This window comes from Acomys russatus, chromosome 7, assembly GCF_903995435.1.
Source record: "Acomys russatus chromosome 7, mAcoRus1.1, whole genome shotgun sequence".
NCBI classification, from domain to species: domain Eukaryota; kingdom Metazoa; phylum Chordata; class Mammalia; order Rodentia; family Muridae; genus Acomys; species Acomys russatus.
Window position 1 is genome coordinate 63,164,116 of NC_067143.1, and position 26,158 is coordinate 63,190,273.

Genomic DNA, 26,158 nt, shown 5'->3' on the forward strand with positions numbered 1-26,158 from the left:
AGCACTCGGGAGGCAGAGGCAGGCGGATCTTTGTGAGTTCGAGGCCAGCCTGGTCTACAAAGTGAGTCCAGGACAGCCAAGGCTAACACAGAGAAACTCTGTCTCTAAAAAATAAAAATAAAATAAAAATAAATTAAAAAAGAAAGAAAGAAAGAAAGAAAAGAAAGAATATGAGCACATACAGCTCTGGGTTAATAGCTCCCACACCCTCATGCCCCATGCTTCCTGGGCAGGGAGCAAGTTCTTGAAAGGCTGGTTCACCTGATCTCACAATGGATAAGTGGCAAGTTTGAGGCTTGATTCAGGTTCCCCCAGGGAAACACTGGGAGAGATTCGTGCTTATGCTCTCTCCCAAAAAATCTGTCCCTAGAGGCTAAGAGCCTAAATTAAAAATCTAAGCCAAGAAAACACAGCCCCTTCCTTGAACCTTTCAAAATGGCCAGGCTCTACGAGGACCTCATAAGCAGTAGACACTTGCTTTTGTGGGCACCTTCCTTCTTAAAACATCACCGTTTATGATTGCTTATATACACTGATGAATAAACTAATATGTAGTAAAACATTTTCTTCAACATAAACTTTTTCTCCCCTTCTGCTTTTAAAGAAAACATTTTTATAGATCTCCAAAAGTGTCCTGGCCAAGGCACTGTGCCAGCTGACCCTAAGGGCATAAGTCTCTGGCTTCCTTGCTAGTCCTTCCTAGAGCATGACGTGTTATAAAGTAGCCTAGGAAGAGCAATGGAGGCAGCGAGCCAGGACAGCGAAGGTAGCCTGCAGCGATCTGCTTGTCTATAAATAAATGATTACGGTATGTGGCGCTAGTGCACGTGGTGGACTGATGCTGCCCGCGGGGAAACCTTGCAGCAGCGCAGCCTGGCACAGAGTAGGTTTGCAACAAAAGTTAGTTGGCAGGCTTTCCCTCCTCTGAGCAATGTGGTCCACAGGACCCAGGGTGTAGCTGGGCGCTGAAGAAGCAGCGTTGTTGGTGGTGAGGTAGATTGAGGCAGCACGTGTCTCTGTAGCCCTGTTCTCTCCCACCAGACCCTGGGAATCCAGCTTCGCAAAACAAACACCAGAGCGACCGCTAATCGCCAGCTCAGAAACAAAACAGTGCTGCTCTAGGGGATCCGGGCTCAATCAGCCCTCCCTCTTCGCGCTCCTTTGCCACCGCCCGCCCCTCAGCTCCGCGGCTCCGCTTAGAGCAGCGCAGCTCCCGCAGCCGCCAAAGCGAGGCAGGCTTGCTCTCCCCATCGCCAGCGCTACCCGGGCTCCTCCAGGTTTCTCCTCTGCAGCTTCCATCACTTCGAGCAGGAGTGTCTTGACTGGAGGGTCTGCAACATCCGCACAAAGTTGGGGGACCCTCGAGAATGAGGCTGTCTTCCGCGCCCCTGAGGCTTAGCCGGGGTCCGGCGCTGCTGGCCCTGGCGTTACCCCTGGCCGCGGCTCTGGCTTTTTCAGATGAGACCCTGGACAAAGTGGCCAAGTCAGAGGGCTACTGCAGCCGCATCTTGCGCGCCCAGGGCACACGGCGTGAGGGATACACGGAGTTCAGCCTCCGCGTGGAAGGCGACCCTGACTTCTATAAGCCAGGAAACAGCTACCGCGGTAAGTGGAGTGGCATTGGGGACAGGAGACTCATAACCCCCAAGGGCACTGACCCGAGCAGGGCTGGAACGGAGAGGAGAGCGCAGTCTTCAGGCATACGGTGCCTGCACATCCCAGCTCTGGCCGTGTCCTGGCTGCCCTCAGCCCCTTAGCTGCCAGTTCTGTGCCCGTCAAACCAGCATTGGGGAGGAGAAGGGGGCAGGAGAGACAAGCCCAGGTCTCCAACGCTCAGTTCCCGGGGCGGGGGAAAATACAGCCAAAGCCGATCCCCATATCACACCAACCTGGCTGGGAGGGAGCCTGACTCCCTTCCACTCCAGCTGTTGGCTAGAGTGAGGTGTATCTGCCTTTCTGCTGGTCGCTCTCTGGGGGAAGAGGGTACTCTCAGTTGGGCCCCACCAGCTCTCCCAGAAGCTTCCATCCTTGAAAAAGAAAGACCAGCTTCTAGATCTAGGCAGACTCTCACTTCCTGGATGGGTCCCTAACCAATCTCTGGGTGCTGGGAGGAGGAGGAATTTGAAAGATCCACAGAAAGATTACCCGAATTACTTTCTTATGTCCCAGGAGACTGAGAGACCCTTGGATTTCCAGGACAGTTTTCCAACGGCAAAAGGTCCCCCAAAGAACTCGGGTATTCTCTCAATGGAAGGTAGACTGAAGAGACCCAGGGTCCCCAAGACTTCTTGAATGTGGAGGGATCTTGACTCCCAGGCAGCTTAGAGGCTGCACGCCCTGGGGATGCCCAGCTTTACGCAGCCCAGTGGAGAGCGGGGCTCAGAGCACAGGGAAAGGCTGTACAAGCAGGTGGGTGAATTCTGGCATGACCAGCAGTTAGGCCCACACCCACTTAAAGACTCCAAGACGTCCTAGTCCATCCTCACGCTCCAGCACCGCTCCAGCACCTCCCTGCTCAGTAGGTCTGTAGGCTCCCCAGATATTTTTTTTCTACAAGCCTTAGCTGCCTGTCCCCAGACAGGACACAGCAGGGAACTTGTTAGATCACATCTGGGGTCCCCGCCAGGACACTCCATCATAAGTCAGCTCTGGTGCCTGATGGGGAAGAGCAGGTCATTGGAGCACTTGGCGGGGACAACTGGGAGTCCAGATGCCGCCTTCCTGGTTCCCCCAGAGAGGAAATGGTTGGGAACTCTGGGAGAAAGTTTGGGGTATCAACTGTACCGGCACCAGGGACTGCACCTCCCAGAAAGCTGTTTCTGTTCTTGCAGTCCGGCTGGTGGACTTGTTTTCCTCTGCTCCAAGCTCTTGGCCAGGATCTGCCTTGTTCCTGGGGGAGACCACAAAACCTGTCTTCCTCTAGGAAGAAAGATGCTGAGTAAAAAACACAGCACCTCCTAGCCAGAGAGGGAGCACATAGCTTGGTGGAAGGGGGGTCTTAGAACTGGCATGTGCAGGACAACCCCGTGCTCTGCTGACGTGGAAAGATCAGGCCAGAAGGCAAGAAACCTGTTGGGCCCCCTGAACACAGTCCTGAGTTATCTGGGGAGACAGCAGGGAAAGGGATGACTGGTGATGAAGTGGATTTGGGCTTAGTGGCTGTGTGTGTGACTTTGTGCAAGCTATGTCATTTCCCTGAGCCTGTTTTCTAGCTGGGAAAAAAAAAAGTAATTCACTCAAAGGCAAGTGTGTATGAGGGACAGCAGGTTCCCCAAGTACTCATTGGTTTGGGTTAGGGTGTAAGATTTCCCCTTATTGACTTAAGAATGGGGGCGGGGATTTTGTCTAGTCTCATTGTTTCCTGTGTGTGCACTGCTCTGGTTTAAAAGTTTGTCAACATTCCTCCAGTCCAACTATCAGGGAACAAACAAACAGCTGCCCTTTTCTGGCTGCTCATTAATTAAAGGGATGAATGAATGAATGCTGATTTCTCCATACTAGGGACCTTGTCTATGCCTACTTTTACTTTAAGCCCAAGAAAAGGTGAAAAGGGGTGTGTGTGTGTGTGTGTGTGTGTGTGTGTGTGTGTGTGTGTGTATGTGATTGTGTTTGTGTATGTGATTGTGTTTGTGTGTATGATTGTGGTTGTGTGTGTGATTGTGTTTGTGTGTGTGTGTGATTGTATGTGTGTGATTGTGGCTAAGCAGAGGCACCCTGGGGTCTCTTTCTCATACCAGTCCTTCTCTTTGGCTGAGGATTCACCACAGCCCTGGGAGGCAAGCACATTCCATAATCACATGGCTAGAGACGTTCCAGGACGTTTAGGTAAAAGCCAAGGCCTAGCAGGGAGTCAAGATAGGGCCCTGCACACTTTAGCCTACACCCTTAGGCTTTGGACCGTGGCGATACCTGCTGAGGCTGTAGGTGAGCGTACCATCTTTCCCCCCCTTCAACAGCCAGGATATCTTGAAAGAAAGACCTTTGGAGAGCCTGGTAAGTATTCTGTAATTAACACATTGGATTCAGACTTACAAAGAAACAGCACTAGCTTACTTTGTGACGTTTCCTATTAGCCTGCACTTCCTTACAATATCACATTAAAAAGCACATTTAATGTGTTCTCCTAGGTGACTTCACTTTGGTTTAACATTCCCCTGGCACTCTGTTTGCTTTTTAACACCCCCCCTCAACGCCCCACCACAATTTAGCATCCATCATTATCCTTGGAACCAATGGCTGCTTTTCCTGCCTCCAGGCTTTGCCCTTTATTTCAATTCATCATCCAATAGCATCTGTGCCTTCTTGTCCCCCACCCCATCTGAGGATAGCTTTGGCTATTCTAGACTTGGATAAAAAGGTCCCTATGTTAACAAACTGAATCATGGGGCTTCTTCCCCACTGCCAGCCTGGGTGTGGTTGGGATAGTTATTCAGCCTTTTCCAACTTGCTAGAGCTGTACCGACTTCCTTTTCTCTCCCACCCTTGCTCTCCACCCCCCACCCCAACTCTAGCCGCCCCCCACCCCACTGCCGTAATTGTGCTTTAGACCGCTCTGAAAGGCCCGCTCTGTTTCTGGCCAGAGCCTCCTTTGAAAGGCGATTACAGTGATTAAAAATAACAAGTTGAGGATACTCCAGGGGCTTCTCTTTGCAGGGCGACAATTTGCAGGGCCAGCCTTTCCCAGATCACAATTTCAAGCCAAATAGGAGGAAATCAGCTGAAATGTTCACGAACTGATTGAAAATCAAAGAGGCTCTTTTGTCTGACCAGGGTCTGTTTATTGGGAAAATAAAGTCAGGCTGATGAGAGTGCCTTTTCTTCTAGATGTGCTTTAAAGGGAAATTTCAAGGAACTTGATGGGAAAAGAATGTTCAAGAGGTTTCAAGAGCTAGCCCATCTGCAGGCGTAATTGGGGGATTTATTCTAAACCCGGAGGGCTGGAGACCTCCAAAGCAGCTTTGCTCTCTCTTCTTTGTCCCAGTTTGGGACACACACTGCCGGTGGGAGTAGGGACTTCAGTCTGCTGGAAAATGCATGGGATTTCACGATGCCTGTCAGTCTGGGATTTCTGCTTGGCTTCACAGTCACTGTGTGACCTCAGGCAACCCACTGCATGTCTCTGAACCACAGTTTCCCTGACTGTAAAGTGAAGGTATCTGGAGGGAGGACACCCCCAAAAGTATCACGAGAATTGGAAATAAGAATCAAAAGAAGTCAGCACGCAGTGGGTGCAATATGTACATCTGCATGTGCACACATATAAATACGCATATGTACATGTTATGAGAGGATGCGTTTTTGGAAATTGAAAATTAAATGCTTATCACAGCAATGGAAAAGACATTGTGTTAAACTTTTCGCACTCAGCTCCCATACTCCTCACGGTCCTGTGAGGCAGTTTATTCTCCTCCTGTTTTATAGATGAGACTCACTTGCAGTCACAAGGCCCTAAGTCAGGATCCATTCCTGGGTCTGTGTGACCCCCTCAATCTGCCCTCTTCCCTCAACTTCAGACTGACTTGAGACTAGAAGTCCTTTACTGGCCTAGCCTCAGCCCTGTGGGTAGTGAGACTTCCTTGAAGGGGAAATGGGACGAAGTTTAGGACAGTCACATCACAGGACACGCAGTGATAAGGCAATGGAGCCTTCCTGCGTTCCCTGCTTCTTCCCTTCTCACAGACCTCAGCATTGCATCTTCCTGTAAGCAGAGGTCCAGGTCAGAACGCGATGGGCCTGGTCAGTCTGCAGCAGACTCCCTTCACGGGAAGACAGGAACAGACTGCACGGGGAATGCAAGGCCTGACTTGATGAACTGTCTCGGGCACATGTAGTTGTTTTATAACTCAGTTTGTAAATGCTTATATTTGAGCATAACATATGTAGGAGCCGAGAAAATGAAGGTAAGAAAGACCTTTTTATATAAGCTTTTTGTTGTGGTGGTGGTTTGCATTTTAAATACTCCCATTTCTCTTCTGTTCTCATACTGTTCTTCACCTTTTATTATGTGATTTTACATTTTAAATCATTGCCCTGTTTTAATGAATGTTTTGTTCAAATTAATAATAACATCAGAAGGTATCAAAGCCAGTTGTGTGTACGCTACTATCCCAGGAATCAGAAAGCTGATGCAGGAGGCTCACGAGTTTGAGGACAACTTTGACAAACAGTGCAATCCTGTCTGAAAAACTCAAAAGGGAAAGCAAAATTCAAAAGTTGCATAAAGTCTGATGCTTAGTTGTTATGAAGATTGCGTATGGCTTTGAGTTTCAAGCGATGGGGGAAACTTCAAAACATAAAGCAAGGCCTATCTAAAGTTTTTCAAAGTTTACATACAACCTGCGTGCTGTCTCATGTCCCGGTAAGGCCATCACAGCTGACTCTTCTAACCGGAACTGTAGGCTAGATTGACATGTCCATAAACAGAAGCTAACGTCAAGAGGCTGTTACTCCCACACAGCCCATCTATAGTCTCCACAGGGTACCAGCTATAGGCCAAGGTCAATTTCTGTAGGGGAAATTCTTATTTTAGTCAAGACATAGGCTAAGTTCATTACAAAGAGACTCCCAAATGGATTGTCTCAGGCAAGCTAAGTGAGAGGCCAGACACATCAGATCTTGTGGCTTCAAAATGTCACCCAGGAAGGCAGCTTCCTTCTGCCTTGTTGCTCTGCCCTCTTCTGGGCCTCTGCCATCCAACAGGGAGCCACTAGTGAGGCAAGAGCATTACACACTTCAAGTGTGGTATTCCAAAATAAGATGCACCGGCATGTTGTCGAGGAATTCATGTGAAAACAAGAGAACAGCTCTTATTAGTAATTTTCAAATGGATTCCATGTAGAAATTCCATTAGTTATACACATTGGGTTAAATGACATATGTTGCTAAAGTCAATTTCTCCCACTTTGCACATGTGTCTTTCTCTTGGGCACTGGCTGTCGTGACTGGGTTTGCCTGGCTTCAGGTTGGTTCATTGAACGGCTCTCTCCAGGGATTGCTGTAGCCAACTGGCTGGCTCTCATGTCCAAGGCCCATCTGGCATACAGTTTTGAAGAGAGGGAGAGAAATGGAAGACAACTTTATTTTAATGATGAGCCCTTGGAATTGTATCTAGCCCTTTAAAAAAATTTTTTTCTATTGTTATGTATACAGTGCTCTGCCTGCATGTACACCTGCAGGCCAGGAGAGGGCATCATATCACATTATAGATGGTTGTGAGCCACCATGTGGTTGCTGGGAATTGAACTCAGGACCTCTGGAAGAGCAGTCAGTGCTCTTAACCTCTGAGCCATTTCTCCAGCCCCCATATCTAGCCCTTCTAAACATGCCCCTGAAGGTTTATGTGACCACACTCAACTGTAAGGGAGTCTGAGAAATACAGCATTGAGTTTTTGGGGAGATATGTTCTGGGTTTATTTTTTTCAAAACAACGAAGGGGATATAGACTTGGAGAACAGTTAGAGCAGTGGTTCTCACCCTGTGGGCCACTGTCACCTTTTCAGAGGAGTCACCTAAGATGGGGGTGGGATGAGGTGGGGGGGGAGCATAGATAGTTAATTTCAATTAATAACAGTAGCAAAATTGCAGTTATGAAGTAGCAACAAAAATAATTTTATGATTTGGGGGTCATCGCAACATGAGGAACTATGTTAAGGGTCACAGCATTAGGAAGGTGAAGAACAGAAGCCACTGTTTTTGTTTGTTTGTTTTAATTACTTTTAAAAAAACCTTTTGTGTTTGAGTGTTTTTCCTGCATATATGTATGTATATAGTGCCTGCAGTGGCCAGAAGAGGGCATTTGATCCTCGGAAAGTGTAATTATAGACAATTGTGAGCTAACATGTGGGTGCTGAAAACCAAACTCAGGTCCTTGGAAAGAGCAGCCAATGCTCTGAACAGCTGAGCCATCTCTACCCTAAGCTGAGCCCTGTCCATGTTGTAATGACAGCCATGCTCCTTCCACGTTCTCTCACTCAGGAAGGTCTTTTCGATGGGCTCTGTGCAGCTCTGAGCTGCTGTTCCTGCTGAATCCACAGGCAGAGAAAGGAGCACAGGATGTGTGTATGTAAGCTTGTGTGTAGTTTGTGAGTCCATGTATATTAACATGTTGTCTTTATGTAAGTGTGTGTGGGTAGCCTATTCTATCTTTTCCCTTAACAAAGGAAGAATCAGCAAAGGAAAAATAGAGGAAGGGAGGAGGAAGTTAAAATAACAAGAAAACAATGTGTAGGAAGAGAAAGGAAAAAGCCACTGGGTTAGACATTCAGAATAAAAATGAGCAAAATATCTTGGGCACAGTGAATACCTACCCTATCCGAGGCTGAGATTCAAGAGGAAGATGGGCAGTCTAAATCACGTGTCAAAATGATTCCTTCAAGATCCTTGAAACTGTGTATCACATACAGCTCAGAGAACAGCTCCAATCTGGTCTGACTTACATACCCCTCCAGGTATTTCCATTAGCAGGGAGGAGGAGGGAAGTTGGCAGTTGTGGGAAAATCCAGTGCTAGTCATCTTCCAGCACTGGGAGCGCTCTGGGCTTCTTCAATAGGGAACAAAGAAAACTGTTGGTTCCTCCCCCCCCCCCCCCCCATCCCTCCCTCCCCATGCCACATACTGGCAGGCAAGTAGGGATTCCCCTCCACGTGATTGTGTACGGAAACTGAAGCCACGTGGCCTATTCCCGAGGACGCAGGGAGTGGAGTGGTAGGTGCCTACCTGCTTAGAGTCACTTGATGAATGTGCGTGTGCGTGCGTACGTGCGTGCGTGCGTGCTTGCATGCGTGCGTGCATGCGTGCATGCCTGTGCATCTGCCTCATCTCTTTCTCTAACTCACTTACTTCGGAACGCCTGCAGCTAGGGTCTCACAAAAACTCCAGGAGATGGTAAATTTTTCTTGGCATAAACTGCTTCATCTTCACACCAGGTTTCAACTGAGGCTCAGACAAGGATAATGCGAGGAGTGGGGCGCCCAACCCCCCAAGCCTTTTCCCAGCAAGCCCCATGCACCCGAGATTCCTACACTGCCTTGGAAGTTTAGAGAAATTTTCTGTGCCTTAACGCTTTGCTTGAGGCCTGGGTTGGGGCGGCGGGCCAGGGGTGGCGGAAGGTGGGGAGGACCCACTGCCCGTTAGAGGCTTACAAGGATTGTGTGAGAGACATCAGAGAAGGCCTTATAGAGCCAATCATCACGTGAAGTTTAGGAAAGTGGGTGCAGTCCAGAAGCAGGACCCAGTGGGAAAAATATGACCAGATGCTACAGGGAGTTGCCCCCTAACCTGACCCCCACCCCACTTCTCTTCCTGTCTCAGCACTTTTCCTAGGAGAAACCAATGGCAAGTCCCTGGGGCATAGTTTTGTTCCCAGACCTCCACAGGAGGGAATCCTCCTAAATCCTTGCATATTAAGTTGCGTCGATAAAGAGGCTTTCTCTGACCACTGCTTTATGTTTCCCGTTGGATTTTTCTCCTGATTTATTTCCTTCGCAGCCCTTAAGCTCTCTCTGAAACGATCTTGTTTATTATCATCTGCCTCCTCCATCTAGAGTACGCGCTTTATGAGAGCAAAGCCTTTGTCCGTCTTAGTTTATCTCCAGTGCCCAGAATCGTGTAGGGGGCGGCAGGCACTAAATCATTTGTTTGGGGGCTCCCGGGGGGGGTGAGAAGTGCCATTTAAACCCAACCAACCTGGTGTGTGATCTGCACCCTTGCCTTCTTGATCGATAGGCTAGACTAGGGAAATCATGCTCCCTCCTCCGGTCAGAAAGGCAAGCTTCAGAGGATGGTACTAGAGGAAGTCAGGGCCTTCCAGGTGGTGGCATCAAAGAGAAAAGGACTGTTACTGCCCTGGGGCAGAGGCTGGAGGTGGGTGACAGGCAGATAGGCTGCATACAAGGTGAGGGTGATCCAGAGGAGAGACAGCAGATGGATGCAGAAGCGAGCTGAGCTGCAGGGCAACAGCAGCGAAGGGCAGAGGGAGGTGGCTGCCAGCCCACACACGGGCTGTCAGGGCAGGCACTCAAGCCCAGACACAGATTGTTAAGGTGAATTTTCTTGGGACTCTCCTGCAGCATTTGGCAAACCCAACAGAGGATTGGATTCCAAGACTGTATCCTTTCTTTTAAGGGAAATGTCCCCTTTTCTGAGCTTCCCCAACACCAGCTGTCACTATTTCAGTCCCAGGACCCCACACCACTGCCCTCTTCCGTTCCTGAAGAACACCCTTTTTTTCTTTGCATGTTAATTGCTTCTGGAATGATGTCATAGCAATGTGGAACTTACTGCTGCACCTCTGGAATACCCCCAGGGCTGGCACAATTCTGTCATTCCTCTTCCTTGGCAACATGGAAGGGCTGCAGAGGGGAACCACAAGTCGCTTTAGGCAGCAACACTCACAGACTGGTGACCTCAGAGCTGTGCGCTGACTGCATGTTTCTTCTCTGCTGCCTCCCAAGGAACTTCCACACATCGCCCAGTTTCTGGTCTTTTCCTTGGCTATGTGTCAGCCCCTGAGGTGCCCATGGGTAATAAGCTCTCTACCCTGACTTCTCTTCTGACTGAAATTCCATGTCCTATTCTTCAGCCATCCCTATGGGAGACATTTCTTTTTCCTGTACTTTGTACTCCAGATGTGCTCTGATAGGGACAGAATGGCTTTCTTCCTGTCCTGGACACTGTGCATGTGTGAGCTGCCAGGCCCTGTGTTTGCTTTCTTGGCAGCCCTGTTGTGCTCTGGAATTCACACTCAACCTGCAGCCAACTCAGATGCTTGCTATTTTTTTTTTTTTGGGAAGGTCGCTGCGTTCCCTAACTGCTATGGTTTGTGCATGTACGGATAATATCCCTGAAAGATCTGCTCCAGGCTTGGTCCCCAGGATGCTGTTGTGGGAAGATGCTTTTAGGAGGTGGGGTCCTAGGATGATGGTGTCATACCGCCACAGTCTCTCACTCTCTCCCTGCATCTTAGCTAAAGTTCTAAGCAGGTTTTCCCACCTTGCTATAATGTAGCACTCCCACAACAGACCCCAAAGCACAATGCCATGAAATCCTGCACTATACCCCCAGGACTGTGAGCTGAAATAACTTGTTTCTCTGCTGCTTGCCTCTGCTATTGTGCTATAGTAAGAGAAAACTGATGGATAGACTAACCTTTGTCGGTGTAACTGGTCCCTTTGGAGGGGAATTGAGACAAGGCCTTCTCTGTAAGCCTAGGCCAGCCTCCAACTCGGGATTCTCTGAGGGTCCCAGTGCTCAGCTTCAGTCCTGGGATTATAGGCATGTGTCCCCAACCCTGCCCCCACAAGCATGTGTCCCCAACCCTGCCCCCACCCTGAACCTACCTGATATGCATTCCCATTGAACTCCCAACATGATGTCACCCATTTCTGGTCAATGATCCATGGGATCTTGACTCCGTCACAGGAGGGTTTATGTACATAATCTTATTTTAGATTAGCCACAGTTTTTATAAACAGGCCCAATACAACTTTAGCTACACTTGAGCAGGCCAGAACTTAGGACTGAGCTCGAAGTCTTTCCCTAAAGCTGACATCTTGTGCAGCATTTTGAAGTAAACATCCTGTTGTCATCCCAATGACATTTGTCAAGTGATTGCCATCTCCTGGTCATTTGTGCCCATTTTCTTATGAATACAGTTTCCCAAGTCTTATGGTGTAACTCTAAAATTCCCTTTGGTGTTTCATGCATTTAAGGTTTGATTGACAGCTGATGGGCTCCAAGGAAGTAAGTGGACCATGAAGACTCTGACCTTACCTCATTACTGACTGATCCACCAATGGATTGATGATTTAATGACATCAAAAATAAGCCTGTGTTCTAGTTGCATTTCTGTTGTTGCTATGATAAAATACCCTAACCTCCTTCGCAACACACACACACACACACACACACACACACACACACACACAATCACACACACACACACACACACACACACACACACACACAGCTTTAGGGGAGAAAAAGTTTATTTGGCTTAAAAGTCTATGTGATAGTCCATTATTGTGGGAAGTCAAGGCATGAGGCAGCTGGTCACATCACATCTGAATTCAAGAGGAGAGAGAAAACACACATGTGCATATTAGTGCTCAGCTAGCTCTTGCTAGTCTCATACAGTCCAGGGCTCCGAACCAGTGAACAGTGTTGTGTACTTGTGTCTGGCTTTCTACACACATTGGTTAACCTCAATCCTCACAGGCATGCTCACTGGCCAATTTGATCAATCTAAATAGTCCCTTACTGAGACTCTCCACCCAGGTGGCTCTGGGTTCTGTCAAAATGAACTCTCACAGCTTAGCTGGATAAAGTAGGTCGCCGGATGCATGCTTTTGAAGAATAAAGGGGGGGGGGGCGGAGTATTGGTTCAGGATCTCCAAGACCAAGTTCTTGGCACCAAAGGAGATTTATTTGTCTCAGAGGGACAGAGGGAAGGGAGAAGGGGCAAAGGCAGGGGGAAGCGGAAAGGAGCAATGGAGAGGGCAAAGGGGCATCTGTCCTGCAGGAGAATGGGACAAAGGGCAGCCTCTGGATAAAGAGGGGACAGACATGACACCCAGGAGAATGGGGATCTACAGAGGTAAAAGAGGAAGCCCAGTGTTAGGGTGAGGTGTTTAGTTTTAATTGGACACCTTAATTAGGTGATCCAGGGGGGACTTTTGATTGCTGGACTTTAATATTTTTATAGCTGGACCTTGGTAGTTGGCCTTGGGAGGAAGGATTGGCCAAATAATGGAATGGGTCTTGGAGGCTAGCTTCAGGAATGCAGTCTAACAGTTTAGCAAGGCAGGGGGAATGGGAGAGAAGGGCAGGACCTGCAGAGCCATGTTCACCACGCTCTGGCTGGCTGGGGGCCCTTCAAAGAGCCTCCCTGCCTGTGCCTCCTCTCCCTGCCCCTTGCCCTGCTTCCCCGCTGCTGTGAAGTAAACAGATTCTTCTACCATGGCTTGCTTTCTCCCGTGATGCCTTTCCCTTGCTACAGACCTAAGAGCAATGGAGCTGACAAACGCAAATGGACAGAACCCCAGGAGCCGTAAACCTAAACAAAACCTTTTACTTCATTAATTGGTCTCACTCAGGTATTTTGTCACAGCAACTAACCACCATACGTAGATTGCTGACGGTTCTTGCAGTCAATGCAGAGTTGTCGATTTTTGTTGCTTCAGAATTAGCCAGTAGTTTTTTTTGTTTGTTTGTTTGTTTGTTTGTTTGTTTTTCATTGAAACAAACAGGACAGAATCACACTGGCTGGGGCAAAGACCAGAACACAATGATTCCCATATTTGGGAATCTCAGAGTTGGGTCTGGCTTCAGGCATAAGTGGAGCTGGGCACACAAATGGGTTCATTACCTACCCCTTCCCCGGTCCATGCTTCCCTTCTCTTTTTCACTCTTCCCTTCCACCTGTTTTGCTTTGCTCCCTCCATTCTTTATCTTTATGGCTGTGCTTCTGTGTGTGGCCCTCATCACTTTCCTCATTATAATCAGTTTTCCTCCAAAGGACAGAAAGGGTATCTGCCAACAACCTTCCGCGAAGAGCCTCTTAGCTAGGTCTATGAGTAAAAGAAAGGCCCCTTCTCTCTAACTCCAAGCTGAACCATCCCAGGGAGATGGATCCTGATCAGTCCAGCTTGAGTCACATGCCCAGGGGACTAGGGCCTGGGGGTAGACAGGCTCTGGGCTCAGTCACTCCTGATTGTGTTTAAGGAGGGAGACAGGGCGTTGGCCACATGGTCAGGCTAGGCGGACTCATAGGGGTCCTGTTCAGCTCCCTACCTTCACCTGTGTAGTCTGGCATATTGCTGATCTCTCAGGAGTATCTTCCCATTTGTGAGTCAGCCTGCATGAGACAATCAGCTTTTTAGAAGAGGTGTTGGCTAGTGCCAGTCCATGGCCAGGTGCCTCTGCCTGTCTGGGCTTGTGGCAACACAGTACACCATGGTGGGAGACTGTGGAGTCTTGTTTGCTTCATAGCAATGGAGGAGAAGAGGAGAGGGGAAGGGAGGGGAGGGGAAGAGAGGGGAGAGAGGGGAGAGAGAGAGAGAGAGAGAGAGAGAGAGAGAGAGAGAGAGAGAGAGAGAGAGAGGACACAAACACCCAGAGTTTCCATTTCCATATGGCCTATAAGATCCTAATCCTAATAAGTGAATTTCCTCCCACTGAGCCTTGCCTCCTAAAATTCCATCACGCCCTCCATAGGACCAACTCAGGGGCCTTTGGGGGATGTTCAAGGTCTAAAGTCTAGCACCATCCGTTCTCATTTTGTGAGCATGTTGTTCATCTCAGGACTCCCATATGGCTCTGAGCTTACTGTGAGGAGGTGACACATGACGAGGAGAGAGAGCCTTCGTTGCGGCACTGCAAATGAATCCTATCATTACCTCCTCAAATTCTCGTAACAAATCCACAGGCTGATATTATGATCCCAATTTCATGGAGGACACTGACTTATCTTTTAATGCATTTTATTGATTTATTGATTTAGCAAACATTTTTATGGGCTTGTGATTATGAATTCATTAGCTAGCCTGGTTTACACATAAGGAAACTGAGGCAAAGAAACATTAAGTGCCTTGCCCAACGTCGTACAAAGTTGAAAGAGTGGAATTTGGAACCAGGCCTTTTACCTGTTTCTGTTGTGTAAAACTGACCTTTAAAATTTTAAGGGTGCACTGTCTCATTCGGAATGGGGGTGGATTCATCTCGGCCTTGAGATACTGAGAATGTTGACTGACGAAGGGAACATAAAGAAATGGTCCAGCCCAACCCCACCAGCCATATTTACTCTCTCTGGGTTCCTAACCCTGCCTTCCTGTCTACCAGCCCTTCCCTGGCAGGTCGGCGCTAGTGGGCTGGGTAGAGACTGCTACCAAGTTTCTTAATGAAGCGTGTGACTTGAACTTTCTGGAACCCTTCAAGTCAGGCAGATGGAGCACACCTCGCTCCTGTGGCTTACTTAGTGCCTCAGTGATCTCTGAGCCCGTGGTATAAGTGGAGGGAGGAGGTCCATTGTGGCCAAGGCTGTGACATGAAGCCTTAGGCACCTCAATAACATACATGATGTGTGGATGGTCCAGGCTGGTCATATGGTCATGGTGGGACCTGGTTCTGGATAGAGTCAGGAGAGTGGGAATCTAGGGGTCTGGTTCTGAAACCCCAGAGACAGGGTAGGAGGGTGATAGAACCCTACAGGGCTGGAAAGGGTAACAGGCATACAGCTTTTGTCAGACTGTTTTGAAGGACCCAGAAAACTATTTGGGAGGTAGGTGCTGTGAGAATGTTCAAGAGGTGGGCGAGGTGGGCGTTGCAAAGGATGGAGAACTCTACTCTGGGTGGGCGTTTGAGGCCAGGCTACAGTGTAAAATAGTCTTCATACAAACAAGGCAGCTTTAAGGGCTCTCAACACGCGGGTCTCGACTGTTTGGAGAACACGCGTTTCTAATGGTCTCAGGAAATGAGACATTGCTCAGTAGCAAAATTATAGTTACGAAGCAGACGAGAAGTGAAAATGAACTTATGGTTAAGGGTTCCTAAGACCATTGAAAAACATGTTCTCACAGGGTTAGAACCACTGTTTTAGAGTAAGAGTGTAATCCAAGAACCACACAGCCCGGCCTTCCTGAAGTGTAGCTCTGGATGGACATCCTCATCTCAGACCCCCCCAGGGCTTCTCAGCAGCTTCAAGGAGGTGTTCGGATGTCCTAGCAATGCCTAGAAGGTCCCCAACCATTTGTACCCTGCTTGCCACCCCTCGTAGCCTCTGAGGACACGCTATCTTCCAGCATACAACTTAGGAGATACAGAATTAGTTTGGGTTTCTGTGTAGCTTAATGGGAGAAGCAAATCACCAGAGCCAGCCACACTGAGACCCACAAGCAAAGCTTTATTGAGGGTATGAACTGCCAGGTTGTCCCCAAGAGAGGAAATATAGGCCTGCTGAAAGGGAGTTTGGGGTCTTATAGGGCGCTTTAAGTTGGGTGGAGGTGTGGTGGGAGAGTATTAAGGAACACGGAACTGTCACAGACAGAAGGGACTGCAGGTAGCAACGCTTTGCAGGGTGCTGGGAGGTTCTGTTTATTGGGGTAGCAGGAGGCTGTGGTCACGATATTCTGTTGTGACAAAGGGTCAGGTGACTTCCGGGAAGTGCAGAATGTTCAGTTTCCATTTCCTGGACTGGCTCTCACAGAGGCTCTCTATCTTGGTATGTTAGGTGACTCCATCTTGGGCCAAAGACCTAGGCCAGCCCAGCTTTCTAGAGCCAAGGCTAGCCCACATGCCTTCCTTACTACATGGATGATGTTCCTCCTCTCCACTGGACAAAGCCCTGTTCCTCGCTGACCATGCAGCTCAGATGCACCCTCCCCCTTAAAGCCTCCTCCATTCACTTGAGGTAGACTCTGGCGCTCCCTTCTCTGAGATCCCAGAGCCCACGGTTCAGACCCCCATAACACCTGTGGCAGGTGACCGAGACTATCTCCTGATATGTTTCCCTCCCAGCTGTTAGGTTATGTGTTCCTCAGTGACAGAGGCTGTGGCTTCTTTTCTTCAAGAATGCAGAAGTGGGACGGTACAGAGCAGGTATATAGAAAATACAGGGTGAGGCTGGGGGTGTGTCTACTAACTGTCCCTTACCCAGCGTGGGTTGGATGCCCAGCACTGCAAAACAACAACAAAGCAAGGTAGATGGCAGAGGCTGGCGTGCTATACAGCATGAGCCGTGAGAACTTTGGACCAGAGCAGAAATGAACAAAGTGCACACTGAAGACAAAAGAGCCTTCACTCTCCCCGTCATTCAAGAAGCATTCACTATGTGTTAAGAATTAAGGCAGGCTCGGTGTGTGTTCTTTCGAAGCTTCTGGATTGTTAGGGAAGGCATATGTCTAACAAGTAACTCCCCAAATATATATTTAATTAAGATCGAGTTGGAGGTATTCACGGAGCACAAGAAGGTGTTACGTTGTGTAGACGTGGAAGGGGCAAGAACGCTCACCCGCACACGTGAGGATGATGGACCACAGGACGATTCAGTACGTTATGAGGGCTGTGCCAAGTCTCTCTACAACTTGGTACTGGGAACTCCACTCCCAAAGACTGTTGTCCTATTGTGGCCCCTCCCAGTGGATCTCGGTTGGTACCGACTGGGGTCTCACTGTTAGCTAGTCAGTCTGCTGAATACCTTACTGTCACTGTCATCCCCATCTTCCCCATCCACAGTGTCATCATCACCCACCCCCACACCGTCACTCTCAACATGCCATAATCCCATCCTCGCCTCATTTACAGATGCTGCTCATTGTAATCAGCGTGAATTTAATTAATCTTTATACGCCTGCAAGGCAATGTCACTCGCCCACTCCCCTTTTTAAAATGAGAAAACAGGACAGTTAGATCACTTCCCAGCAGTCTCATAATTAACCAATGGGAATACTGGGGTTCTAATCCTGAATCCTTGCCCTTTACCAGTCCTGCCCCCCCCCCGGCCCCCTGTATGCTCACAGGATGACTCCAAATAACCTTCCTCTCTCCCTCTGCACCCCCCCTCTCTCTGTCTCTCTCTCTTTCACTCTCTCTCTCCCTCCCCCCCCCCCTTTCTCTTATTTTGTATTTTTAGTCCTTTGTAAGCATTTTTTCTTGAAGTTTTGGATCTCTTAATGGCCTCTCTGGGGAGGCACTTGGGAGGAGTCATCAGGGAGAAGATCCTGTTATTTATGGCTAAGCAGTCATCTTTGGTTGTTACTGGGATGCAGAACATACTGTGCGCTCACGCCTTTCTTTCAGGAAGCGAGTGTCTAATGGAGCCCACCAGATGGATGGGGCTCCTGACTTCCTTGAAATTAAACTGTGTAATAACATCCTTTCCAGTGGCAGTTACGGACAGAAACCCCATGCAGAGTTCAGCTTATCCTCCAGAGCCTCCATCTTGTGTAATATACTTAACAGGCGAGCAAGGTTACAACCTTAACTTTCTAGAACCTGCAGGAATACAGCACTCTGGGAAACTGAGCTTATGGCTAGCTTGTCAAGTGTATCAAATAAATGTATAGGAAGTTGGCTATTTACAATCATACATCGCACAGCTTAATGATTATCACATGATGAAGAAACCCATGTAGCCAGGATTCACACCAAGAACTGGAGCATGACCAGGGCTGTAGTAACATCCATGTAGTAACACCATTGCCTGGTGAAGTCTTTTAAATAATAGTCACCATACAATTTCTGTTCTCTCTGTCTCTGTTTTCCCTGTCTGTCTCTCTCTGTGCCTCTGTCTCTGTATCTCTGTCTCTGTCTCTCTCTGTGTCTTGGTCTGCCTGCCTGCCTGCCTGCCTGCCTGCCTGCCTGCCTCTCTCTCTCTCTCTCTCTCTCTCTCTCTCTCTCTCTCTCTCTCCCTCCCTCCCTCCCTCCCTCCCTCCCCTCCCTCCCTCTCTCTCTCTCTCTCTCTCTCTCTCTCTCTCTCTCTCTCTCTCTCTCTCTCTCTCTCTCTCTCTCCCCCTCTCCCCTCTCTGCATGTGTTGGCGTGTGGTAAATGTATCATTCATGTGGATGTGTGCACATGCGCACTGAGGCCAAAGAATGATATCCCATGTCCTCTTTTGCTTTCCACCTTATTTTTTGAGACAAGGCTCCTAACTGAATCATGGACTCATTGTCTGGTTAGTGAGATCAGGGATGCACCTGTCTCGGCAGCCCAGTGCTGGTTACAGATGTGTACTGCTGTGCTCAGCTTTTATGTGGCTCCTCATTCTTGCCAGGCAAACATCCTGCTGACTGAACCATCTTCCAGACCTGCCCTCTGTATTCCTTTGTGTTCTTTGTTCCTCCTAATTTGAGTTTATCTTTGTGATTTATCCACAGTACAACTTGTTCATTTTCATTAGACATTTGCTTACATGACTATGTCAGCACTTACCTATTCCAACTTAGTGATATTTCTAGGCACATGCTATTCCGTGTGACATCACTCCAAGCACTCTTCTCAGTGCACATAAGCACGTGTTTCTGAGTTGTGTAGTTGTGTAGTCGTGTAGTTGGGAGACTGTGTATGTTCAGCTCCAACAAAGCACTAAAGAATTTTCCAGGAAATGTGCTAATTTTCACTTTCATCACCAGTGTGTGAAAGTTCCAGTTAACAGCATTTGGCACTAATTCTAAATATTTAGTCAATCTGGTAGCTGTGCAGTAATGTTTTATTGTGATTTTAATTTGAATTTCCCTGTTGGCTGGTGAGGTTGATCATTTTCCACAGGTTTTTGGCCAGCAGGGCACAGGGCGCGTTCACCAAGTGTGAGTTCATGCATGTGCTGGTCGTCTTCTCGGTTGGGTTGTCTTTCTTCTTGGTCAGCGAGGCTCTGTGTATGTTGGATGACAGTTAGATACTGCTTGTAGGATTACAAACATCTTTTACGCCATGACTTGTGTCTCTCCCTTTTGTAGTGTCTTTTGACGAGAAAAGTTAGGCAGCATCCCATTTATACATCTTAGGACTGTGACCAGTGCCTTATTATGTCCTCTTCAAATTCTTTCTGCTCCAAGGTCATCGACATACTGGGTTATACCACCTCTAAAAATGTTATCATTTGCTTTCATATGTAACATGACAGCCTGTGCGGCTTTGTTTTGTGCACAGTGTGGCGAGGATCACCTGCGGCTGTCCTTCCACCGTCGGTTCCCTATGCTGCTGCGAATTCTTTATCCCTTGTAGTCCTCACCGCTTTCTGGAACTGTCTGGAGCCCTCTACTGTTTAATTGGCTCGCTCTTCTTTCCCTGTTGTAGTATAGGGGCTTGATTTCCATGACTCTGTATGTCATGACAAATAATAAGCTCCGCCCCCCCCCACGACTTTGTCCTTCTTTCTCAAGGTCATCTTGATCATTCCTAGCATTTTGCATGTCCATGTGACTTTTAGAAGCAGGTTGTCAACATCACACAAAACACGCTGGGACAGTCATTTAGGTCCCACCAAATCTACACATTGGGTTTGTATAGATTCTTTCTGCAAGAGACCTGGCATCGCTGACGATGCTGAGTCAAGCAGACTTTGAGCACTATTCTGTATGCTTTATTGCATATCACTGAGCCCTTGAAGGCCGTACTCCTTGAAGGGCTTTCAAGCCTGAAGACGAGCACAAAACACAAGGCTCACCGCAATGTGATAATCTTATTACGAAGAATAGTGACTACTACTACTAAAGGAATTCTTTGTTTTAAAATTTTTTATTTTATTATTTATTACTGTTTTTGTGTTTATGATGTTTACGTATGGGTGTGAGCCTGGCGTGGCATGCATTCAGGGACCAGAGGACAGCTTTGCAGTGCCAGTTCTTGCCTTCTACCTTTCCCTGGGTTCTGGGGGTCAAACTCAGGTCATCAGGCCCTGCTGAGCCATCTCTCCAGCCCTCAGCATCACTACTCACCGTCAGTCTACCATATGGCAAGTTATGGTCTTAAAGACCTCACATGTACTCACTTATATTGCATACTGACACTTGGGAGTGAGCATACATATTATGCTAATGATGTGGGTATTTTTGTGTAAAATATGCCTTTTCAGCTTTAATATGATGTGACATCTGATGGGCTTTTTTCGAAGGGAAAATACCTTCCAGATTGTCTTCATCATCTTAGGGATTAAAAAAAAAGATTCTCAAGCCAATGTAGTGGCGCACGCCTTTAATCCCAGTACTCGGGAGGCAGAAGCAAGTGGATCTCTGTGAGTTCGAGGCCAACCTTGTCTACAAAGGGAGTCCAGGACAGCCAAGGCTAACACAGAGAGACCCTATCTCGAAAAACAAAACAAAATTCTCATGATCTGTTTTTCTTTTTTTTTTTTTAATGAAATACGCACTTGAATATATGAAATTTTATTATTTTTCTACATAACATCTTAATGAACACACCAGGTACAATTTCTCAACTAGCAAATAAGATACAAAGCAAAATGTCCTTGGTGCTTATAGAATTAAGAGCAGTCACCTGTCTCTGGGAGGATTCAGTTTCTTACGACGTCTGTGATACAGCCCGTGTGGGTACCAGTGATGCTTCGTCGTGAAGAACACTTTGCTGAGCTGTTCTATCATGGGTCCCTGCTCAAGGTGGTCGCTTTTTTCTTCTAATTTGGTTTTCAGCACTTGCTCGTGTGTTTCTTCATGATTATGCAAAAGATCTGGTTGAGGGATAGGTTTGGTGTGTTCGTAGGGGGTGTCCACAGAAGGGTGGTGGCACACGACTGTCTTGCCGTCGGCTGTCAAAGCAAGCTCTACTTTGCAATTGTAGTCATCTGGAAGAGAAGAATATGTAGACTTACAGCAAGCACTTGACAAAGCTCCATTTTGAATTGGAAATAGATGCTTCCAGAGAGTTCTGTTTGATATCACCCATTTTACTGCTGCTGCCATGATCCTTATCAAGTAATTTAAAAACAAAAACAAAAACCCCGGTATTGTGAAGAGAGATTGCCTCTGAAATCGGTCTCTAGGCACACGGATTTTCACTCCGCGGGCCCGCCATCTTGCTTAGATCCGTTTTTCTTTTTTAAATTTTTAATTTATTTCGTGTGTGTGTGTGTGTGTGTGTACACCTACACAAACGTTTGTGCACTGCATGCCGGAAGTAGATGCTGGATTCCCCCTGGAACTGGAGCCACCTGTCAGGGGTCCTGGAAACTGAGCCTGGGTCCTCTGCAAGAGCAGCAAGTGCTCTCAACCACTGAGCCATTTCTCAAGCCCCAAAGGTCTCATAATTTCAAATTAATAGAGGAGAAGAAAATCCAGTAACTTCTTAAAAGTCATTAAGTTCCAATCTTGATTATTTTTATTTGCTATTCCACAAATGTTCGATATTGTCTTTAAGTGATAAAAAGTAGGGCTGGAGAGATGGCTCAGTGGGTTTGGATCCCCAACACCCACTGACAGCAATTTCTGTTCTTGTTATCCCCATGCATGTGTCACACACACACACACACACACACACACACACACACACACACACACACACACGAGAAAGAGGTATGAAAAACTTATTGCCTTTAGACAGTTATCTGGAAATATGAGGCAAATCTATACAAAACAGTGGCAGAGACCTAACTTTGTCCCCTGTGAACTGGTCCAGAAGGCAGTCCCAGACTTCCAGAAACATTGTCCAAACGGCATCACTGTGGCTTGCAGTCAGGAGACATGCCCTTGACTAGGGGCAAAGCACCTGGACTCCAGATGACACCTTGCATGGTGTGAGCTTGAATAAATCTCTGTGCTCTGGATATCAGAAGTTAGTCACAGAATGGAAGGGGTTAAATCAGGCATCTTCACATAATGCCAGGAGTTAGTGCAATAACTTCCAGGTTATTTGGGTCAGTTAGTTTAGAACCTGTAAGACTTTTTATATTTTTAACTTTTTGAATCCTATTCTCTTCATATAGGTGCGTGTTTCTGAATATGTGAATATACATGTTACGTGCATTCAAAAATAGTTTTTTATTTACTAGCCTCTTTATAATTGGCAGTAAAATGTTTCCTGAAGGATGCTTCCTAGTTAGCTTTAATTATTAACACAGCCTAGAGCCATGTGAGCGGGAAGCCTCCACTGAGAAATTGCCTAGGTCAGATTGGTCTGTGGGCATGTGTGTGGTGTATCGTTTTAATTATTAATTGATACCGGGAGTTCCAGCCCACTGTGGGCAGCACCACCCCTAGGCAGGTGGTCACAGGTTGTATAAGAAAGCTAGCTGAGCATGTGCCTGTGAGGCAACCAGCCAGCAGAAGTCCTCCAATGGTTCCTGTTGTATTTCCTTGGCCACCAGTGAGTTCGCTGATCAGAGGTGACTCTGCCTGAAATAGCAAGCAGGCCTACCTTTGGAATCCTGCCTTGAGTTACCTCAGTGATGGGCTGTGACCTGGAGCTGTAAATCAAATAAGCCCTTCCCTCCCTAAGTTGCTTTTGGTCATGTGTTTGTCACAGAAACAGACTGAAATTAATATAGAAAGTAATTTTATTTCTTTGCTTTATTTAAAAAACAACAACAACAACCCAGTATATCTCTTCTTGTACAACCCAAGTTTTCATCACCTTTTCTAGAGAGCCACCACTTTAGCCAAGGATACCTCAGCCTCCTGGGGTCCATGCCAGCAGAGTTCAGCATCTGTCTTCCTCTTTAGCCAAGGCTACCTCAGCCTCCTGGGGTCCATGCCAGCAGAATTCAGCACCTGCCTTCCTCTTTAGCTAAGGCTACCTCAGCCTCCTGGGGTCCATGCCAACAGAGTTCAGCATCTGCATTCCTCTTTAGCCAAGGCTACCTCAGCCTCCTGGGGCCCATGCCAGCAGAGTTCAGCATCTGCCTTCCTCTTTAGCCAAGGCTACCTCAGCCTCCTGGGGCCCATGCCAGCAGAGTTCAGCATCTGCCTTCCTCTTTAGCCAAGGCTACCTCAGCCTCCTGGGGCCCATGCCAGCAGAGTTCAGCATCTGCCTTCCTCTTTAGCCAAGGCTACCTCAGTCTCCTGGGGCCCATGCCAGCAGAGTTCAGCATCTGCCTTCCTCTTTAGCCAAGGCTACCTCAGTCTCCTGGGGCCCATGCCAGCAGAGTTCAGCATCTGCCTTCCTCTTTAGCCAAGGCTACCTCAGTCTCCTGGGGCCCATGCCAGCAGAGTTCAGCATCTGCCCTCTGCCCTATCCGGGGCTGCTAGAGTTACACTCACAGCTTCGGATGTCACATCTGTGTCATGTTTTGTCGGGAGCTGGGTTGACACATGTGGCTCTGGTGATGCCCTGTTTAGCATGAGCTGCCCCAGGGCAGGAAAGAAAGTGGTCTCCCAGACCCTCCTCTGCTCTTTACCCCTGCTGCTCTCATCAGTTTTCTCAGGTGTCAGGAGCAGAGCCTAGTGGAGGCCCAATCCCTGAGGTCTGTGAGAACCTGGTTCAGCCAGATACCCAGGGGCAGCATACCCACATGGGGAGACCTGTTGGCGTTTTTTAATCTTAAGAGGGCTCAAGTCTTTATGGTGAAGTTAGAGAAAGTGTCATACAAAGGGTGAAAATTTACCTGATTTCTGAAGTTTTTCAAGGAATGAAGTAATTTGAATTTCATGGGTATATGAGGAACATGAGAAAAAGTTCTGTAGGGTAGGCTGGCAGAGCCCTTCAGAAACTGCCAGTGGGTGAATCCCAGAGCCAAGTGTGGTAAGGTGAGCTGTGGGGCCGTGATTGACACGGCTGCTGAGGCAGAGTCTGAAATGCTGCTAGCCTCTGGCCTGTGGAGTTTCGCTGATGCTGAGGACAGTGGCTTTGAAGCAGCATTTGCTTGTCTGTCACAGGCTGGGTTCTCCGAAGCTGCCTGTGTTCACACCCCCAGGGCTTTGGTTCTCCGAAGCTGCCTGTGTTCACACCCCCAGGGCTTTGGTTCTCCGAAGCTGCCTGTGTTCACACCCCCAGGGCTTTGGTTCCTAGCTTATTCTCTCACGATTCGGACACCTAAGGGCCTGAGACCAACAGGTCAGCAGACTTGCTCCTCAGGATGGCTCCAAGGAAGTCAGCTTGCTCCAGCCAACCAGGAGGCTGCCAGACATCCTTGCCGTTCCCTGCTCCAAGGTGTTTCATTTCCCCCGTACCTCTGTAGTCACACGCCATGTGTCCCCTGCACGTTTCACATGGCTTCTAACAAGAACACTAGTCATACTGGATGTAATGACCCCATTCCCTCTCCAAAAAACACCCTGATTCAAATAAGATCACATTCCTGGGTGTCTGAGGTCATAATTCAACATAATTTTTTTGGTAGGACATTTAACCCACAACCCATAGCTTTCAACGTAGGCCTGGATGCAGGTGACTTAGGAAGGAAACGCCCGCCAGGGGAGACTTATGTGCCAGGAAGGACACAGGTACGCCTGTGGTCACAGGCAAAGTCCCTGGGGGTGGGGCAGTCTGATTCCATGGTCAGCTTAGACTGCGATGACCCCCTTGGAAGTATCTGTCCCCAACGGAAAAAAGCTGGGGCTTCTTTACGGGGCTCTGATGACTTGTGGGCAATCCTCTAGAATGGAGTCACAGGTGCTTGGGCACTGGAGCACCAGTCCCAGGGTCACATTAAAATGGTACAAAGGACTTTGAGGAAGTCCTGGGGGTGCATCCTTGCTGGCAGCTCCTCTGTCCCCTTCTGCTCTTCCTCAGCCCTAGAAGGCCTGAGAGTCTCCATTATTTCCCTCAGAGATCCCAGTTCTTTGACTCTTTTTAGCCCCACACTTTTTTTTACCTCACTGTACTTTTCCTTCATTCTTTCTTTTCTGCTTTCTATTGGATTTCAAAAAAAAAAAACAAAACAAAAAAAAAAAAAAAAATAAGACAGATGTAGCCAGGAAAGACATGCCTTCACTTTTGAGAGGAACCAACCAATCATAGCATAATATTTAGAATTTTTTAAATTTAATTTTAATCGTATGTGTGCATGTGTGGCCTGTATATCTGTTTGTATACCATGTATGTCTGGTGCTCGTGGAGGCCAGAAGAGGGTATCAGTCCCCTGGAACTGTAGTTACAGGTTGTTGTGAGAGGCCATGTGGGTGCCAGACCCTCTGGAAGAGCAGTCTCTGCTCTTGACTGTGGAGTCATCCCTCCAGCCCCAGCATTTGTACTTTGTATGCCTTAGCAGTTCTGTGTGAAATTTGTGTCTCAGTGCCTCACGAACCATTGCTCTGTTATCTGAGATAGTGGGTTTTTGTTCTCAATTTTAGAGTAGTGAATTGTCTTACCGAGCCCATCTGGGGGAGTTCAGAGGCCTGCATGCTGCTCCTCAAACAGGAGTGGGTTAGCAGAGTCATGCTGGTGATGTCAGCTTAATCCACTGATTTAAAAAAAATCAATCAGTACTTGAGAAAGAGCCATCGTTTGATGAATACATGCGGGACATGGATCCATGGGTAGAGTGGTAAGCTGGGGAAGAGACCCCCTAATTCAGTGACCTTGAAGATGTCTGTTGACATCTCTGTCTTGGTTCCTGATCTGTGACATTGGAAGCCTGGGCTGGACGCTCCCTGGAAGTTCTGATAGCGTTTCAGTCCATATCTAAAGCCCTGACTCTAGAACACAGGAGATGTGTGTGTGTGTAAAAAAAAAAAAAAAAAAAAAAAAAAAAAAAAAATATATATATATATATATATA

The 26,158-nt window shown here is 47.8% G+C and overlaps 2 protein-coding genes across 2 annotated transcripts in view; one reads left to right on the forward strand and one right to left on the reverse strand.

Moving 5' to 3' along the window:
• Positions 1–1,016: 1,016 nt before the first annotated feature.
• Spon1 (spondin 1) overlaps positions 1,017–26,158 on the forward strand; it is a 290,135-nt gene continuing 264,993 nt past the window's right edge. The window contains exon 1 of the mRNA XM_051149253.1: positions 1,017–1,605. Within this exon, the coding sequence (XP_051005210.1) occupies positions 1,368–1,605 (238 nt within the window). The 5' untranslated portion in view covers positions 1,017–1,367. The remainder of the gene's footprint in view (positions 1,606–26,158) is intronic.
• On the reverse strand, positions 20,859–21,421 carry LOC127191894 (39S ribosomal protein L42, mitochondrial-like). The gene has a single exon (XM_051149252.1). It carries the CDS (start codon positions 21,406–21,408, stop codon positions 20,983–20,985), a length of 426 nt encoding a protein of 141 aa, XP_051005209.1. The 5' UTR covers positions 21,409–21,421; the 3' UTR covers positions 20,859–20,982.

Coding starts and splice junctions, on each gene's coding strand:
- LOC127191894 (XM_051149252.1), bottom strand. CDS start 21,408: ATGGCAGCAGCAGTAAAATGGGTGATATCAAACAGAACTCTCTGGAAG.